Source organism: Pelecanus crispus, chromosome Z (genome assembly GCF_030463565.1).
Source record: "Pelecanus crispus isolate bPelCri1 chromosome Z, bPelCri1.pri, whole genome shotgun sequence".
Classification (NCBI taxonomy): Eukaryota; Metazoa; Chordata; class Aves; order Pelecaniformes; family Pelecanidae; genus Pelecanus; species Pelecanus crispus.
In genome coordinates, this window is record NC_134676.1 from 20,722,619 (window position 1) to 20,741,613 (window position 18,995).

At 39.7% G+C, this 18,995-nt stretch overlaps 1 protein-coding gene across 3 annotated transcripts in view; it reads right to left on the minus strand.

Moving 5' to 3' along the window:
- SLC38A9 (solute carrier family 38 member 9) overlaps window positions 1–18,786 on the minus strand; it is a 31,722-nt gene extending 12,936 nt beyond the window's left edge. The window contains exons 1-9 of one of the 3 annotated variants that reach the window (XM_009481616.2): window positions 18,703–18,786; window positions 18,084–18,205; window positions 17,872–17,935; window positions 17,663–17,756; window positions 16,519–16,689; window positions 13,847–13,906; window positions 11,418–11,615; window positions 8,389–8,496; window positions 4,853–4,959 (exon numbers count right to left, since the gene is read on the minus strand). In XM_009481616.2, the coding sequence (XP_009479891.2) occupies window positions 4,853–4,959; window positions 8,389–8,496; window positions 11,418–11,615; window positions 13,847–13,906; window positions 16,519–16,689; window positions 17,663–17,756; window positions 17,872–17,935; window positions 18,084–18,205; window positions 18,703–18,759 (981 nt within the window). In that variant the 5' untranslated portion in view covers window positions 18,760–18,786. The remainder of the gene's footprint in view (window positions 1–4,852; window positions 4,960–8,388; window positions 8,497–11,417; window positions 11,616–13,846; window positions 13,907–16,518; window positions 16,690–17,662; window positions 17,757–17,871; window positions 17,936–18,083; window positions 18,206–18,702) is intronic. The other 2 variants (XM_075726407.1, XM_075726408.1) reach the window with 2 other exon arrangements.
- Window positions 18,787–18,995: the final 209 nt, after the last annotated feature.

Genomic DNA, 18,995 nt, shown 5'->3' on the forward strand with positions numbered 1-18,995 from the left:
TGACCAGTCACGTGCAGCTGGAAGATGCTTCTCTAGTCTTCACTCTCCTCACACTGGTCACTGAGTGAGGACTATCAACATCCATCAGAGGTTGAGCAATAGCATTTTCTTTAATTATTCCCAGAATTTCTCCTCTGCGACATGAGAAGCCATACAGGTTTTTATGTAACAGCTACATCTTCAAAAGCATCAGTGCCCATCCTAAAAAGTAATTTAAAGAATACTAAATCTAAGCACCCAGATTTCTTACACGTACTTATGAGTAACTTCCATTAACTGCAGGAGCCAGAGACTAATCGGGGTAAGGTGGTTTTGCAGAGACACATGGACCCTCACCTCTTGAAGACAGCACTTGGAGAATTTTTCAAGACACACCCAAGACCTTCTTAAGGCACATCATCTGACAAAACCTGTTTTCCCTTGCTTTAAATTTGCTATTTTAGGTGTATTCCTCATGCATAAAGACAGCACAGTAACTCGCAGTTGTTATTTGTCCTCAGCCTACATATAAGCTCTAGAACTAACTGTAAAACTATTTTTGCTGTGACAAGTACTTGCTGTTGCGATGGCAAGCAATCTGAAATTAAATTCTTACTGCTTCCTTTGGACTACACTTGATTAAGGGTAGATAGTTGCTGTGCTATTACCTCTGATTATACTAACCAGTTCATTTCCTACAGTTCTTAAGGGTGTATGCTTTAATCTGTACTGAAACTAAGTGTTGACATAATTTTGATAATGTATTCTAATAGCATGTAACACAATAGACCCTGTCTTCACGTGCTGTCACCATACAAAGAATACCCAGATTTTGACTTCCGCAAGCAACAAGAAAAGAAATAAAGACAACTTGAAACCTGAATTTGTTTTTCCTCAAACATCGGTCAGCTCCCTTGCAAACATCTACCTTCTACCTCTGCTTATGAGACTGTTATCTTTGTACAAGAGTGTGTGTTTGTGTATATAACAGGAACATCTTTTGATTACTGTTCATTACTCTCCAGGAGACCTGGGTTCACTCCCTAAAGACCTTGACTATAAATACTGTTCAGACAGCATAATTCCAGATAAAACCAAAGGACACATGGAGAGAGATAAAAGGATTAATTTTAAGTAACAGAGCAATAATCGCATTAGTCTATTTTAAATTTTATATTAAGATGTTTATATTCAGAATGGACATCACTGTGGTGGAAACTGCCTAAGCATAAAGAATACAGCAGTCCTCGCACCTCAAGTTTATAATTTAGGATTCAAATGTAGAAAAAATGGTTCAAAGGAGGAAGTATTTGGGTGATCAGAGTGAAAGGGAAGTATCAAAGATAACATGCAGGTCACAGTCCACAAGAATCACAGCTTATCACCTGCCAAGCCCTTGTCATGAATACCTGAACTAACACACAGATTTTGAGGTGGAACTTGGAGAACATATGTTAGCTGCAGTTACTGCTGACCAGGGGCTTTTCTGGTCAGATGCACAGTACAAAATGTTAAAAGTGCCTCTGGAAGAACAAGAAATGGGGTGACTAAGGCTGGCAGCAGCAGCAGAACAAAGGCAGAAATCACACTCCTAATAAAAGGATTAGTCTGATAAATTGTGTGGAGCTAACAAAGAAAACTCTGAAAGTACAAGACGTTTTATCACCCTCATAGACTAGTACCCAGGTGCAGGCTGGACCTGGGGCACAGGACTGGACACAGCACAGTGAAGGCTCTGTGGCTCTACAGATATTTTCTATGTGATGCTGAAAAGAACAGGCAACTTTCAGGCTTTGTTTTCCCTGTTGCATGCCATGGAGAAAATAGTTCATTTTTTCCTCAGTACCACAATGAAAGCTAGTTTGTAGACTTGTTTCTTAGATGGAAAAGCCTATAGCAGTGCTTAGTAATTATTACCACATTAGAAGTAACTTTTGATCATCTCATTTCAGATTGGTCACTTCTCAAAAGAGAGATGCTGCCTGTGTAGCATCTCAACAGGACTCTGATCCATATCATAAAAACAGACTTCACCTGTTCAAGCATCAAGGGCAAGTGGTATCATTTAACCGGATGACAAAAATGTACTTCACCAAGATGCATAATGCTGTGCATAATTTTGGCTGGAAAGAGAAACCAATGGTAGGGCAACATCAATGGAAGCTCACTCTGTTTACAGTGTTTCAATATTGCAGAAAATAAGAACCGTCCACAGCTCCATGCCTTCTGCAGTTACCACCTGGACAAAAAACATCTCCCTACTCCCAGCCTTTCCCCCAGGTAGGTCCACAAACAACTGTTAGGAGACAGCACTAGCATATTCACGCCTGTAGATCATGCTCTGGGCTTGTGCAACATCTGTTCATTTGCTCAGGGAACTGGATCACAGACATGAATCAGAAAAAAAAACCCCAAAAAATCCAACAAATCACCTTTTTGTGGCTGTGTTAGTTTTCTGTGCAGTCAGTTTCCAAACCAGTTGATTGCGCAGTGCACAAAAACTTACACTGATAAGTACAAGGAAGCAGCAGTGGGAGATGGGAAGAGGGAGATCAACTTTGAACTGCAGACTAAGAACCCTGCTCACAGGGCTTCTCCAGGCTGCGCTGCTGATTTTTGGCTTACTCCAGTGAACTGCTCTTCTCACACCCACACCACTGTACTGGAATAGCAGCCAGAGGAATCCTCCCCCCATGTGTGTGTTTTAGCCTTGGGCAGTGATACACGCCTGTGACCAGAATGGAAGCTGCTATTGTTTTGGATTTCTGACTCCATAAAAGGAATGTTATTGTTTCTCTTACTTTTTTCCACATCCCCAAAGAGTTGTTCTTATGACCACCAGTTTCAGCAAGTTTTGTTCAAAACTAAAACAGTACTTTTCCAGCTTGCCAAGTTCTGTGCCTTTTCACAGAACTGAGGGAAGTGACATGTTATGAGGTTGATCCATAAAACAGTAGTCTCCATTCCACTCCCCATGACATACTGATACAACAAAGCATCTTGTTAATGTAAATACATAGGAAAAAATACCCTCAACACCGTGACTTATGACAGAAGTTGAGACCCCTATACATATGTAAACCTCCCACTTAAACCAGCAGCTCAGTGAAATAATCACAAAAGAGATAGCTCTTCAAGAGTATCAGTGCTTCATTAACATTTGCAAAGCACTGTGAGTCCTAGGTGAAAGGCTCCTCTACAGCTACAAATAAGGAAGGAAATCTCTAGCCAAACAAAACTCCTAGAAGAACTATGCACAGGTTTGGTTTCCCATTGCAAACCTTTCCTGCCATACTTAAAGGTGCTCTTTCCATGCAATTTGAACACTCTTCTGGAATGCAAGGGTCTTGTCAAGTGCTTGGGATCTGTACTAGGCCTGACTTGGAAATTCAACTTAAGCTCCAGGGAGGGCATTCAGAAAAGCAGATTCCAATGCAGGCGGGAGTGTCTTCCTCCTTAACACAGGAAAAGCAAGCTGAAGAAGATTCGAGGTGCTGCTTTTTCCAGCTGATTGCTTGCTCCGATGTAAATGGAGGGGGAAAAGCCACAGGAAAAGTCTTGAAGGTGGCATGGAAACATTAGGCCTTCTCTGCATACAGAGCTGATTGCTGGAGTGACCATCCCTTTCGAATTAGAAAGCCACAGCCAAAGAAAAAGAGAAATCTTGCTCTTTTCCACATTGTAAGATTTTCCTAAGAAAACTGAGAAGAAACTTACTTAGCTTTCTTTCTCCAGAGTTCCACTGACCCCCTCTTTAGTTGTTAAACTATTTTCAGATATGACCATAAACCCCAAGAAGCTTTCCTGGAAGAGAATTCATGACTCCTTTGTAGAGATGGTCACTCGCAAGCTGGCCTTGGTTCACAGGGACAAAAAAGGTAACTACAGATTACTAAAGCAAAAGGTCATCTCACTGCATTGACACATAATCTATACTTCACCTCTGAATAATCAAGTCAGATATATTTTATTTGATGTGTTGTGTAGGCAACCAGCTCTAGGTGGCCTTGCTTGAGCAGGGGAGTTGGACAAGATGATATCCAGAGGTCCCTTCCAACCTCAACCATTCTGGGATTCTAGGATTCTGTAACAGTTTTACATACAGCTAATATTCAAAAATCTTTGTATGTTATTGTAGTTACCTTTACAGCTGAGATTTTAATGAAGCTGGACAAGAATCCTGGGAAGTAGGAAGGAAAAAATTAAATAATAAAGTAATTACAGTAAAAATGTACTCTAGGACTCTAACTCTGTACCATGTTCACTCCACTTTGTATTTTGTAACAGGGAGATATTAAGAAAGAATGCAGTTCCATCTGGATGAGCAGTACATGACTTTTTCAAGGGCAAAGGACTGGTCCAAAGGCTACCTATCACAAAGGTTCCCAATACAGGCTTCAACTTTGAGGATTTCCTGAACAGGGTCATGTTTCCCTATGAACTTTGACTTGGACTGTGACACAAAACTACTGAGGCAACTCTGAGAAAAGATGCTATCTACACCGCAACATTACTGTGCAGGACTCTGCTAAAATCAATCCTGTGCCCAGTATTTTTTTCTGGAGTCTTACGACATTGTCAAGCCTTCTGCCTCTTGTGTTTCATTTGGCCACTTAATACCAGCTTGACCACAAATAAGTCTGGGATGCTCCTCAAGGGTTCCATTTGAATAAATTTGTAATGCGTCTGTTACTTTTTGGTAGCCAGTGAAAAGTATGCATAACTGGTTTCTTATCAGATCACAAGAGTGAGTTACATTTTCTGAAGCTGTTACAGTGTCTGGATTGATTTCAAGAGAAGCAGACAGGAAAAAAAAATCAGTGTCATCTGGCAATCTAGATACAAATCAGTACAGTCTTGTGAAATTACTTACATTGTTTTCTTGATTCCTGTTATTTTGAAGAAGTGTGATGACACAATTGTGGATGAAGAAGGCAAGTGTCAGAACCCCTGTGAGCTGAGGGAACAGAATTCTAAACTCTAAGGGAGGAAAAAAAGCATTAATAACTTACTTCTTTGAAACAAACAATACTAAAATGCAGATGACATACAGTGCTATGGAGTCTACTGGCAGAAACATGAACCTCCACCTTGAAATGGGACAATCTATCTTATCTTTGACCACAGTCAATGCAGGTATTTAATCAGGAAGTACAAAATGCATCAAGACAGTGGTTATTATATAACACGCTCCCAGCAAAGTTTTTCAAGAGACCCCAACCATCAAAGATTATTAGATTAATCTAGGATTTATACGAACATGCTTTTCTGCTTCTCAACAGTTTAACTGGAAAGCAGTTTTGAGGCAGGAACTGATTGCAGTGAGGCTGTACATCTATTGGTCCCTGAACAGGGAGACAGGAGGAAGGAATCATTGGCTCTGTGAGCATCTTTTGTTGTATCTTACCATACACCTTACAGCATCTATGAAAAATGTATTTTTTTGTCTGCATGTGAATAGCATTGCTCTGCTTCTTTTAATACTTGAAGGATTATGCCCACAAGATTGTGTTTCTGGAACTGCTGCAAATGGTCTAGGAATTCACCAATGCGTAACATCATTAAAGCACCATCTTTGTTGGTATTATATAAGGACATATGTACTCTTTAGAGTCTTAACAGCAATTAGAGATCCCTGAGCTAGTTCAGCTTCTGGAAAGCATCCAGCAATATAGCACAACATTCATCAGAGGCTCATAAACCCTTACAAATCAGACCACAGTGAGCTCCATGCAAATGTATTTAAACTAGATTTCTCTAGTGCTATGAAGTCAACAAGGTAAACACACCTCAGGCAATTAATGAAGGGCTCATCCTGGTTGAGAGAATATGCCTTCCCAAGGGCTGGATTCACTGTATCTTCAATACCTAACTAGCATGACGAGCTACTGATAGAATTGAGAGTGCAAGCAACTTTTGGGCTTGTTTTCCATCCACTACTTTAATCTCAATAATAAAAATCAAACTGACAGATTCAGAATCTCTATCAGCACTGCATTTCTGCCACCACTATCACAGCAATAATCAGTAGTACCTGGATTTGTCTGCATTAGCTACATGCTTTGTCTATCTCCTAGCAGTATTAGTTGCATTGCCAAAATAATCAAACTACTGGGTGCTCCACTTCTCAGTGACCCACACATGTCTTGCTATAACTCATTTTACGCTAGGACTGCTTAATAGATCTTGGACTTGAATTTCAAGATACTTAAAACCCAATTTCTTAGACTTAGGCTGGTTTCCAGTTTACATGGGTTTGCTAGTGAACCATAGTTTGGGCAAATTTTCTCCTGCACTTTCAGGAAGAATCTGTAGATATGAGGCCAGGTGAGCATTTGAAGACTGCCTGCTGGGGTAGTTCAGGTTAAAAGCACGTTTCCATGCTCACAATGAAGCAAAACCAAAAGTTGTGGCCTATCTACTGACTGAGCAGCACATGCTTGAGTATGATTTCTACCTACAGACAGCGTAAAGAATAGTACCGTACAAAATAAATTAGGTCACTAACACAGATGCTAAGCATCCAATGCTTTGAAATCCAAATTTTTGCACTGGACACAAAAGTAGTTTGTTAGTCCAAAAATTCTGCCTAAAAGTAAATGCAGCAATGGAGGAAAATAGACAGCATAGACAGCACTGTTTCAGAACTACCTACATCCATCTCTAAGTTTGTACTTATGCTGCAGTAGTCAGAAGGATTCTTACGGAATTACAATGATAATCCAGTTCATCCTCAAAGCATCTACTTTTGTCTTGCACACAGTCATACTCAGCAAAAATTGCCTGGTTCTGAAGACTCAGCCAGAAAGGACAGTATTTTTTTTTTTTTTTCTTGGTGACATGACCAAGCTGAAGAAACTGTTTTACACAGCCTTTCACTTGTTTCTTGTTATTCAGACCTTGAAATAGGTTTCTGAATGCCTGGGTAAGATTAGGAAGGAATGACCTTCAGCAGTTATGGAAAAATGAACGAACAGATTTGATGATAGTTGGGGCCCAGGGGGTGAGCAGACCTTTGACCAACATACATGGAATACACTAGCTAAGCTGTTTATTCTGCTTATTATTGTGCCAGATCAATTTCAGTTCAACTAGAGAGCTGAATCAACCCAAAGGGAGTGGTAGAAAACAACAAAGAATAAGTAGCTGCAAGACCACTGCAACTGTAACATGAACACACTTAAATCAGTCAAATTTCGTATCAGTAACTTTACTCACCTAACTACTATCTGTAATTTACTCACTTAGTTGTTACTCTTGTTGCCACAATGTGTTACCATGATTCCACAAATCAGATCAGATTCTATTAGAAACATGGAACAACTCTGGTGTTTCTTTTTTTGATCTCTATCTTGCTACAGTAATTCAAAACCCATCCTAACGTTTTAAGTTATCCTTGTTTTCTTCTACAATTCTACACTATTGGACCTAACAATAGTTTGCAACCTATCAGTGCTTATTGTGACTGGGAAACTAAAAATGCACAAACCCACAAAAGAAACCCTAAGAAGGTGCATTATCTCTGAATTTTGCCTTAAGTAAATAACTTTTAAAGAAGGACAAACTACTCATTTCCAAGAACAGAAGGAGTGATACAATTCAATAGTACAGGACATAGCTCCTCGGAGCTAATTGGTCATACAGTTTTGCCTGTTGTAAATGATGGGGAAAAACCAGCTAAGACCTGACCCCAGATCTCTCATTCTAAGCCTCCTAAAACAAGAAACTGATCTTTTTAGACTATCTGTTCATGCAATACCACTGTTTATGGCTATGACATCTCACACAGTAATTTGCAACAGTAATTTGGAAAGAACAAGCAGCCACCGAAACAACATTCAAGAAAGAAAAGAAACATACTGGAGGACTAACAGGTGTTTAAAAGAGAAGAGCTAAGATTATGGACTAAAACCTGAGATAGACTGGGAAGTACAGGAAAATTGTACTTGCAAATTATGGTGAATGAGCTTTTTCATTTAAGCAAGACAGCATGTGGAGAACTTACAGCACCTTTACCAGTCAGTCCATCTACAGTTTGTCATTTATAACTGCTACTGAAATAGACATGATCTGAAAATGATGCAGCTAGAACTTATTACAGTATAGGTGAAACAGGACTATGGCAAGCTCCCTGTCACACGATATATATTGGAGATACGGCTAATGGGAACTCCTCCTCTTCTCACAGTGTTGATACTGTGTCCTAATTAAGGAACATTACTGGGAAAGGGATTCCTTGTCATTTTGTCAGAAGGGATCCTTCCTGAGCCTCTACATGCAACATCAGACTGCATTTCCTCACTTACGTCAAAGTGTTAAAAGGTAGATGAGAAAGTAATTCATGAATTGCTTTAAAAAATCTTAAACCTATCATATACATGCTTCACTACTGCATTTTAACTATCTTACCTGGTACAAAAAAATCATTCTCTGTAAACCAGTTGTATTCTAAGTGGATTCCCAGACGAGCAGCCTTTACAGTAACCAGAAAAACTAAGTACATAACTGAAACTGTACCTAGAAAAGACAAGAGCCAAACAAACACCATGAGGCAGTAGAAAGTATTTGTGCTGCATTATATTTGTGCTCCATCCGACTAGTTACCAGTGGCCCAAACACTTAGGGTTGGTATTCATTCTTAAAAATACAGGCTAGGTCTAAATTTTCTTTTGATTTCTTTCATAGGTCAGAGAGAAAGAATAATGCACTTGCACCCCATGCAAGCTTTCAGCATGTTTACGTTCTCCAGATGCTGCACTAGTGACAGTGGAAGAAGTACCCTGTAATCCCTGCTGCTGGGCAGGTAGGGAAGTCTCTAGGCAGTAACAGATCGGCTCCAGCTTCAGCTGTCAGGATTTTAATCTAATGTGAGACTAAGTCGGCCACAGTACTGCAGCTATTACAACATCCATTCACTCACTGACTTTTTGAACCAAATGGCCCAATGAGCTATGAATGTTCACTGCAATTGTGAACTTTACAGTGGGAGCTAGAAGCTGATAATGACAGTTGATCACTACTGATTTAAATCTTGTCTTGATCATAACCTTGGATAACCTTGATCATAACACTGGATTTGCATTCCATCTCATTGGTTGAGGCATACAGCAATACTCTGCACAGCTAGAGGACTACAAATAAAATCACAGACTGGTATAAATGCCTTGCTGTGTCTGCATGTGGGATGGAAAGCATATGATCTTGGCTTCTGCCATTTGAAAGAGATGAGAGCTGAATAGTAACTACCTAAAAATTGAAGGAAACTCTGCAACAGTAATTAAGGCTACTGTGATGCAACCTCCCCACCAATAATACTGCTAGTCACCAGAGAACAGGCTATAAATAATTAAAGACAAATAAACAGCATTTTTACAGTTTAGAATACAGATTCAGATACGACATCATTTCATTCTAGCAATATCTCCAAGGTTAAAAAATAAATTGAAGAAATTATCATTTGCTTACACAAAGCATAGTCAAGGAATTAGGAAGATAAAAGGTCCCGTACTTGAGGATCAGTTCAACACTAAAATATTCTGTAGTTTCCTAATGATTTAGGTTTCTGTAGGTGTAAAGATAAGCGAAAGTGTTCTATTAAGATTCATTTCAGCATCTCAAAAATTGCCTTCCATTTTTTCTTGTCCTATAAACTTCAAGGTTTACAAAAATTAAGGCAACTTTGAACAGCTTCTGAACTATGTAATAATCTCCTGAAGTTATGAGAATATTCGTATTTTAATATTCAGGTTCTCAAATGAAGAAAAAAAAAACCCCACAACAGTTGCCCCCAATATGTACTTATTTTAAAAACAGATATAGTTATGGCTAGACCTCACTTGCTAAAATATTTTCTTATCCCTAATGTTGCATCTAGTCTACGTAAAAACCTTACTTTTTACACAGAAGCACTATTACTTACCCAGGTTCCTGTGCTGTATTTTCATTTAGTGGTTCCAGCAACAGCAGATCCAAGCTCTAATTAAGTGTCACACTGGAACAGAGGACAAACTAGGCCCTCAATTCCCTGTCCTCTACCTCCTTTACAATACATCTCCATCTTTTTCAACCTGTTCTGAGATCCCCATCTCCTTTTCCCTTTCTCTTCATCATGGGCTTCAATGCTATGCCCTCAGACTTCTCCTACTCCATAAACTGTGACCAACCCCACCCATCATCCATCTGCCTTGGTCATCTATCTCAAGACATGGAAGCCAGGAGAAGTCACAATTTTTGTCCTTGTAGCACAGAACAGGCCAGGGTATTTGGGAGCTGGGGGAAAGCACAGCAGCAGGTTACACTGATTGACTGATGCTGTGATTAATTAATCAACTGATTGGCAGCAAATTACTTCAAGTCAGAAGCAATTAATCTTTGGAAGTAACTGCCTGTGTTGAAACGTTTACCAGATGAGGAAGGGTATGCCTCACTGTTCATGCCAAGGTAGTATGCATCAAATGCTGCATAGTAGTATGTGTACCACCATTTGGGAAAATCGGTTGTAAATATAGTGGAACTTGGTTTACAGTATTATCAAGGGGCCAAAAGAAAAAATTAACTCGCTATTAACTGTAAGACTCAAGCAAAGCAGGGTAGAAAGCCTGTGGGTGATTAACAAACCAACCAATGAACCACTCTGAGGCACAGTATTGGCTGCCAGCAAGCTACTGGAAGAGTGGCTGGAAAGCTGCCCAGCAGAAAAGGACCTGGGGGTGTTGGGCAACAACTGCCTGAATATGAGCTGGCAGTGTGCCCAAGAAGGCCAACAGCAGCCTGGCTTGTATCAGAAATAGCGTGGCCAGCAGGACTAGGGACATGATTATCCCCCTGTACTCGGCACTGGTGAGGCTGCACCTCAACTACTGTGTTTAGTTTTGGGGCCCTCATTACAAGAAAGACATTGAGGTGCTGGAGTGTATCCAAACAAGGGCAATGAAGCTAGTGAAGGCTCTAGAGCACAAGTCCTACGAGGAGTGGCTGAGGGAACTGGGCCTGTTTAGCCTGCAGAAAAGGAGGCTGAGGGGAGACCTTATCGTCCTCTACAACTACCCAAAAGGAGGTTGTAGTGAGGTGGGTGTCAGTCTCTTCTCCCAAGTAACAAGTGATAGGACAAGAGGAAACAGCCTCAAGTTGCACCAGGGGAGGTTTAGATTGGAAATATCAGGAAAAATGTCTTCACTGAAAAGGCTGTCAAGGACTGGAACAGGCTGCCCAGGGCAGTGGTTGAGTCCCCATCCCTAGAGGTACCTGAAAGACGTGTAGATGTGGTGCTTAGGGCCATGGTTTAGTGGTGGACTTGGCAGCATTAGATTTACGGTTGGACTTGATGATGTTAAAGGTCTTTTCCAACCTAAATGATTCTACTCATTGGAGCAGCTTTCATTGTTTTCTATACATTCTAGCCACAATGAACCAATGCTTTAATAGTATTTGTTACCTACCTAGGACATTAAACTTTGCAAAGAAGGATGGAGACTTCAGATTTAGCAGGGGTAGAAGAACAGCAATCAGGTAAAATGGTACTGTTTGTGATTTGTTCCACCACCCTTCGAAGAGTTCAAAACCCGTATTGTTGCCAGAAGAGAACATCACACTCCCGTTCTCTGGTGGGTGACTGCTAGCGGCACTTGGACAAATGACTGGAAGAAAGGAAAAGAAAAATATCGCCAGATGAAAAGGGGTTTGCTTTCACAGAATCTTCACAACCAAGATCCCATAATTTCTGGAGAGTGTTCTACCTATGGGGAATAGGACCACTCAAAAACTATGTTTGACAACTCAGTTCCTAACTTCAATTTGTTTTTTATCAGCAGTTCAGTGCTAAGATTCCAGTGCTAGGCACCTTGCACTCTAAGCTGACAAGTGCTACAGTTCTTTCAGCCAGCCACAAAAAGGATGCTAATTTGTCTGAAGCCTGAGCTGTGGCATAGGATCAGCCTTCAAGGTCACATACCTGTAACTGTGTGTGTGCAGTGCCTACATGCACCTGCTGGAATCAAGTCATAGCAACACACCTCTGCCTCTGGCTTTATTTCTATTTAGCATTGTAATCTGTCCCTGCACACTTCAGTAAGATCATATGAACAAAGGTGCAAGTGCACCTATGTACAGAAGAGCCTGTATTACCATATGTTGCTCTGGGAACATGCAAACTAAGGATGACAAGAAAGCTACTATTACAATTGGCAGGTCTAAAACTCATGCACTGAACCAAAACACCCTGTCATCTTGGTGCCATGCCAGGTGCAAGTACATCACTGCTAGACAACACAACAGAAGCAATTTAAGATGTGCACCTGTAACGCTGCCAAAAGGGAACATAGCACTCCTGTTACATGGTGGCTGATCAATGGCAGCACCTGAACAAGTGACTGGAACAAAACCAACCAAAAAGATCCCTTGATAAAAATGTCTTTATTTGATTTTTTGTTCATATCAGCATTTCTTTCTAACACATGCCTACAAAATTATGGGTTGAAATACGAACCTGTCTTATTGTTCTCATAATGTCTTATTTTAAATTTTGGCATCCCACAGTACTTGATAGCTTCCTTCTCATACTGGCTGCCTGCCTGTTCTGTTACAAAGGCAAAGGTGTAAAACGTATCCTGTCAAATTCCTTGAGAGACCATTATGTTACTTCCAGTTTCCTTATTTGCTTTCTCTCCATTGCTTATAAGAAGATTGTTTCACAGACTTTGAAAAATGCTTTTGTTCTTACTGATCTCCTTGGTAGCCCTGAATGCCCTGCCAAGAGTCATTTGAGCATCTGGCAGCCCTTAATTTTGTGAAGCAGCTGCTTTAAATCTTCCAGTTGCTGGAGGATGCTGTGGAATATTGTTGTCTACTTTGTCTCCAAGTTATACCCCCTGCTGCATAAGAATGGGACAGAACAGCAGAAGCAGGAAAGAGCACAAGAGAAAGAGCACTGCAGCAGCTATTGGTGTCTTGCTGGTAAGGACTGCAAGAGAAACAGGATTCAACACTAGCTCAAATGTGAATCAACTGGTTTTCAGAATTATTTCTCAACTCCTCTGCCCGACTCCAAACAGCTGCTCTCCAAAAACGCGGCTGCAGCTAGTGTGACACACAGCTGTCTGGCTGGTACTGAAATGTTTCCCCATTCCCATAAGCACCCAGGATAGAGAAAATTTTCTGCTTCATAACAAAGAACTACATGTTCAGTTACTATGTATAGGTAGGAAGATCAGAGGCTGACAATGCCTAGCTCCTGCCTTCATTCTACGCTATTCTGCCTACTTAAGAACTCTCAACAGACCTATCTTCAAACTTGACTGCAGTTTCTTCCCTTAGCTGTGCAAATGTCAGACTCTCCAATGCAACTGGATGCTCATGTAGCCTGACACTTGTTTCTTTTTGCGCTCAGCATCATTACAGCTGTTCTTAGAGCATTTTTTTAAGTAAGAATGTTGCTGCAGAGGTGGTGAAGAGCAAAGATGCCCCAACCAAGATTTTAAACAGTAAACAGATCTGATGTGCCTCAGTTTTAGGGTAAGTTAAAATTTCTTAAGGCAACTCCTCATTGTGCAACTACTGTTAAGAGGTCTAACATTCATGGTTTTAAGGAGGATCTATCTGGGTATACACAAACTTGTAATTTGCTTTTTAATCCTTATCTGCAGCCCGCTCCCCCCCCCCCCCCCCCCGCCCCAATTATTAAGCTTTCCAAGTGTGTGGTTACTTGTGGAAGCACAAATCTCACACAGAAAATCACAGCTTTTTGAAAAACAGGTAGCTAGAACTTACAATATACACTTTATAACTGGAATGTGGTTAGGCATGGAAACATGATGATTTGCCTTTAAACTCCCCCAAACCAGGAAACACAAAAGTAATAAGTGCTTCTTACCTTTGTTACTTCCATTTGTGCCAGGAACAATATCTGTTACATTAATGTCATGAATAAAGTCTGAAAAGAAGAAAATCTTCCTATCAATGTCCTGAACCAGCTATTAGGCTTTTACCTGTTGACTTGATAAAAATTAAGTAAGGAAATACTTTGGAAAATTACATCGGAGGCACGATATAGCAGCTTGCACTTGCCCCAACCCCAAGTGGATGTTTTAAAACTTTCTTTTAGAAGTGTTTTAAAGTAGCCCCTCACTGCACTACTTTCTCCTCAGCATCCCTGACCATTTATGAAGTTCACAAGCCTCCCCTCCCAGCTGCTCATTCCTGTTCCCCCAGCACACCTCTGCTTGTCCCAGCTCCTCTGTCTGCAGTGCTGTACAGTAGGTTAGTGAGGAGATACATCTTAAAACCAGCCTCTTTTGGGACAGAAAAAAAGTGCATCCAACCATACCCTTAGTCCAGATGCCATTACACTGAAAAACCTTCCCCTACTCATTTTTTCTAATCTTTTTTTCAGAAGAGGCTCTGTGGGATGCTTTTTCCATGTTGTATTTTAAAGAAGGGAATCTCTGGAAAAAGGTTTAAGTCTCACTGTCTACAGTCATCTCTAGTAGTATTTTGTTTCCAGTATGCTCCTGTGCTACTTTACTGCTCTGCCACACCAGATATTTACAAGTTTCTGCAACTTCAACAGTATGAGAGTATTGGATAGCAGCTTCCTTATATTTATGTATATATAAGCATAGAAAATGCCCATCAGCTTGGAAATTTAATTAGTGTGTCTCTGGATAAAATTTGCTTCTGCTGCATGTGGGAGTATTATGCACACAGAAAATCAACTGGGGCAGTAGGCCTCAGACTTTTTCAATGCAATTAACAGCAGCTTGTTTCTCATAAAGAAAGCAAAAGGTCTTGTGGGAAGAAAACTACTTTATGTTTCTTTGTTTTGATTTATGACACCGTGAATCACAACTGAGTTTCTCATACTTACTGATATCAGTTCAATGTATACAACAATCAGAAGATTTAACTGAAATAATTTGTCACCTCCTCACTTCACCACTGTTTGGTATTGCTACTTAAAAAAAAGTTCCTACTGTGAGGCCATCAAAAGAATTGATAGCTCTTACAGAATTAGAGCACTTAAAAATTAGTCATAGACGAATAGGCAACTTATTGTTTTCTCTGTACTTAAAAAGTGTCTTAGGACTACCAATTGCATTTTTGGATTTATTCCTGTTTCATAAAACAAAAACAGAACAAAAGCATGGGACACTATGTTAAAAAAAACCCAACACAGGATATCATACTTGGCTTGCATTCTTTGCGTACTACTAATCTCCAGACCATCCTCCCTTAGGAAATCAATTTGTTCCCATCTAAATTGTGTGTGCAGATTTTTTTAAAAAATCATCTGAATGTACTAGAATTAAATACAGTAGCCTGCTTAGAATAACTTAGAAATGCATGGCTGGAAGATGCCATTGTGTCAAACCTACATCCTATTACCCATTTTATAACTTAGCAGTAATTAAGTAGCCACGATGAAAGTTAGGACAAGAATCCAATGTCTAAAGTTATCACAGAGCAAACAAATAAGAACGCCTAACAAAAATAGGTAAGTGATAAAATAACATGCCAATCTCAGGGAAAAGCAGGACTTTTTTCCTAGAAAAGGAACTGTTTTGATCACTCTCAAGTTTGCTTATGAGTTATTCGGCTTACAATAATTTAGGATTAAAGTGCTACCTTTATTAAAAAAAAACAAAGTTAAAATGAAACGGCCTTAACAACATATGAATTAGGTCAGCTGTAAAATACACCAGTCATTAACTAATAAAGTATAAAGTATGTCCTTCAGGGATGGTGGGAACTCTCATTAAACACTGTTTAAGAGGTGTAAGTGCCTGTGCTGTTATTTGCCTCAGAGATTTGTTTTGTTAATTACCTTCAAAACACAAACTCTTAAATCTTAGTCCTGCTATTCAACGCCATGAGTCAGATTTTCAAAGCTCTCAATTCCATCATTTATTCCCACAACTCTCCCTACCTAATTGATTGTATCCACAAAAGCTTGTGTGTCTGTGCACGTACAAGGGTGTAAATAATCAATGTTTTCTTTTGTAGCAATGCCAGTCTAAGAATCATTCTTTCCCTGAGCTACAGTTCATCTTTCCTTCAGGGATGCTTGCAGAAACTTTCTATATGGCAGCACTCTAAGTGTGTTTGCTAGATATCTAGAATGAAACTAAATTTTTTTTTTTTTATTAACCTGGATCATTTCAACAACCTAGCCTGTTATATGGCTGTTCAAATAGTAACACCCATGCGAACAAAGCGGGAGTGAAAATACAAAGTGGAAACAAGCAACCACCTTTGGGTTGTTTAAACTACACCAAGAAGCCTCATTATTGACATGCAAATCAGGTAATTGGTACTTTGTCTTTCATTAAAAACACACTTTGAGAGAGAGATTGAGAAACGGGCTTTGAAAACATACATGACTGTGCCCGTAACCCCACACACAGTTACTTATTCTCACTTGACTTTTCATGCAAAGTAACAGAAAAATCAAGATTAAGTAAAATGGACAATCCTTTTCCAGTATAAAGCAAAGTCTTGATCTTTCCACAAGATAGCCACAAAAGTTAACCAAAAATTTATACTTACTGTATATAAACTTTCCTGTGTTGAACAGAAAGTTGGACATAAGCACCCAATAAACAACCATGGCTCCAACAAGCGATACCATAGAAAATAAGAGGCTTGACCATTGACCAAAGGATCCAAAGTAATACTTGCAAACATCTGGGAATTCCCAGTTTGAGGTATCTATTAAAGCTGAAGAAGATACAAAAACCAGAAACACATCTAAACAAAATGTTACATTAGATTCAGTAGAACTCTTCATGACCGGATGTGCTTGTTTCAGAATATTCTGACACAAATTCACAGTGCTTCCACGGGCTAAGAAGATTGTTGTTAACTTTGAAGTATAACACTCATTACGTGTTTGACTGAAGGAGCCTGAAGAAGCAGAGGCTTTTATCGTGGCATACTACTACTTTGACTACTTCCAGAAGCACTGGAATAAGACATGGTGGCAAAAATGCAGCCATGCATTTGCAGCTAAAAGCTTTTGCAGGAGTTACGGCAAAGTAGGCTAGACCATGAACTAGTCCTCAACAATGCCCTGAAATGAGTTGTCACAAACTGGAGGTCTTAACTGCCTTTATTTGAGCGTGTGAGAGGTTAGTTTATGCATAAAAGCACAAACTACAAGAGCTGCAAGACAAGTTTTGAACAATAAAAGTACATTCTAAGTAGAACCATTGTCAGTGAGGCAATTGTCCGCAAAATGCTTCCAACAGAGAATATATACAAGTATTAAGGTAGTACAGGCATACATCAGAGTGGATGCAGCTACAGCCCATGCTGTTCCACTGCAGAACATGATCAGAAATACATGTAGAGAACTGGACAGTGCTTATGGAGAAGAATGGAAGCCTCTAACTCTGTAAGTCCCCAAACGCTTAGTAAGTGAACATCTGAAACCTTGCTTGCTAAGAGTTTGGGTCTGGTTGTAATACTTAGGTCCCAAGGAACTGAAGGATGATCTAATAAGTGAAGACCGACATTTAGCTTACAGAGCTCAGATCCAGACTACAAAAGCAGGGAGACATTCAAAGGACAGCTTTTATTTGCAGGTCAGGTCTAACATACAATAAAGATACAGACAAACTAAGAATCTGTTAGGTATCTGTATTTCACACTTAACAGAAGTATTTGCATTATGAAGCTTTGTATTTCTTACGTATCATTTTCCGTGATTTCACAACTCTGTAGCAGCAATAAAGAGTCAAAATGCCCATCAGTAAGATGAGAATGATTCCAGAAGTAAAGCCTGCCTGTTAAGGGGGAGAAATACAGTTTGTTTACTTTATCAATCGCACTACAGAAAAATGAAGAGCAAGACATGTTGACAAAAACATTTTCATATGCATACATTTTTCACAGTTTTACCTGCTTTATTCCCCATGGGATACTTAATATAGACGTACCCATCATTGTATTCCATATCATAAATCTAGGAAGAAAAGAAAAAAGCCAGTGAATAATTTAAGAAGCACTCTTACTTCATACTATCCTCTTAGCTGTAGTAGTTATGCATACAATATAGAACATTCAATAATAATGCATTTTCTGGCTAATATATGGCAAGGTGCTTGACATACATTGTCACTATACTGGAGTTTTTACCATAGCCATCTGTGCAACTGTCAACTTTAAAAGCAGTTCCTAATGGACTGTACACGTAGATTTCATCAGGAGCTGGAAGTACATGATCAGGAGCAATCTAACAAATGGATAAAAAACAAGACTTATTAGTAACACCAAAGTAACTACTGTCCCAAATATAGCAAGCCAACTGTTGTAACCACAAAATCTTTCCATGAAAAGAGCATTTAAAAAAAAAAAAAAGTTGGACCACATTAATTTTCTCCCCATGAAAAAAAACAGCTGATAGGATTTTTAGCCAGACAGCAGAAAAATAAATCCTCTTATAGATGGGACAAAAAGGTTCACACATCTGGGCAGCCTGGACCACTGTTACAAAATTCAGGCTGTTTGTTTGTTTTCTTTGGATGGTGAAGACATTGCACAAGAAGTCAATCACAACTTGCGATAACACAAGACCTTGTTAAGGCACTCAGCTACTAGATATTTACTTCAAAGCAAGCTGCAGAGTGAGTCTCCCCCTACCTTTATTTGTGCTTCTTCTATAAACCTAGGCTGTGGAGGACCCAACATGCCAGAGATCACTCAGTTAATCTGGCCCTGTCTTTGCCTTACCAATGCCCTGTCTGCAGGAGATGTTAGCCTGCTATAGTAATGAATCCGCTTATTCATTGCCGAAGCTTCATCAGTGACTCTCTGTATGTCATCATTCACGCTGACTATGTTCGTAGGCTCCACATGAAATGGTCTAAAGGAGGGGAAAAAAAGAAAGAAAAGGAAAACCCTTAACACTCTAGAACACAAGAGCTAACGTACAACTCGGAGAACAGCTTAGCATCACTCAGGATGAGTCTGTCATTCACTGACACAAAGCAAATGCAAAAACATTACTGTCATGAGGGAAGCTG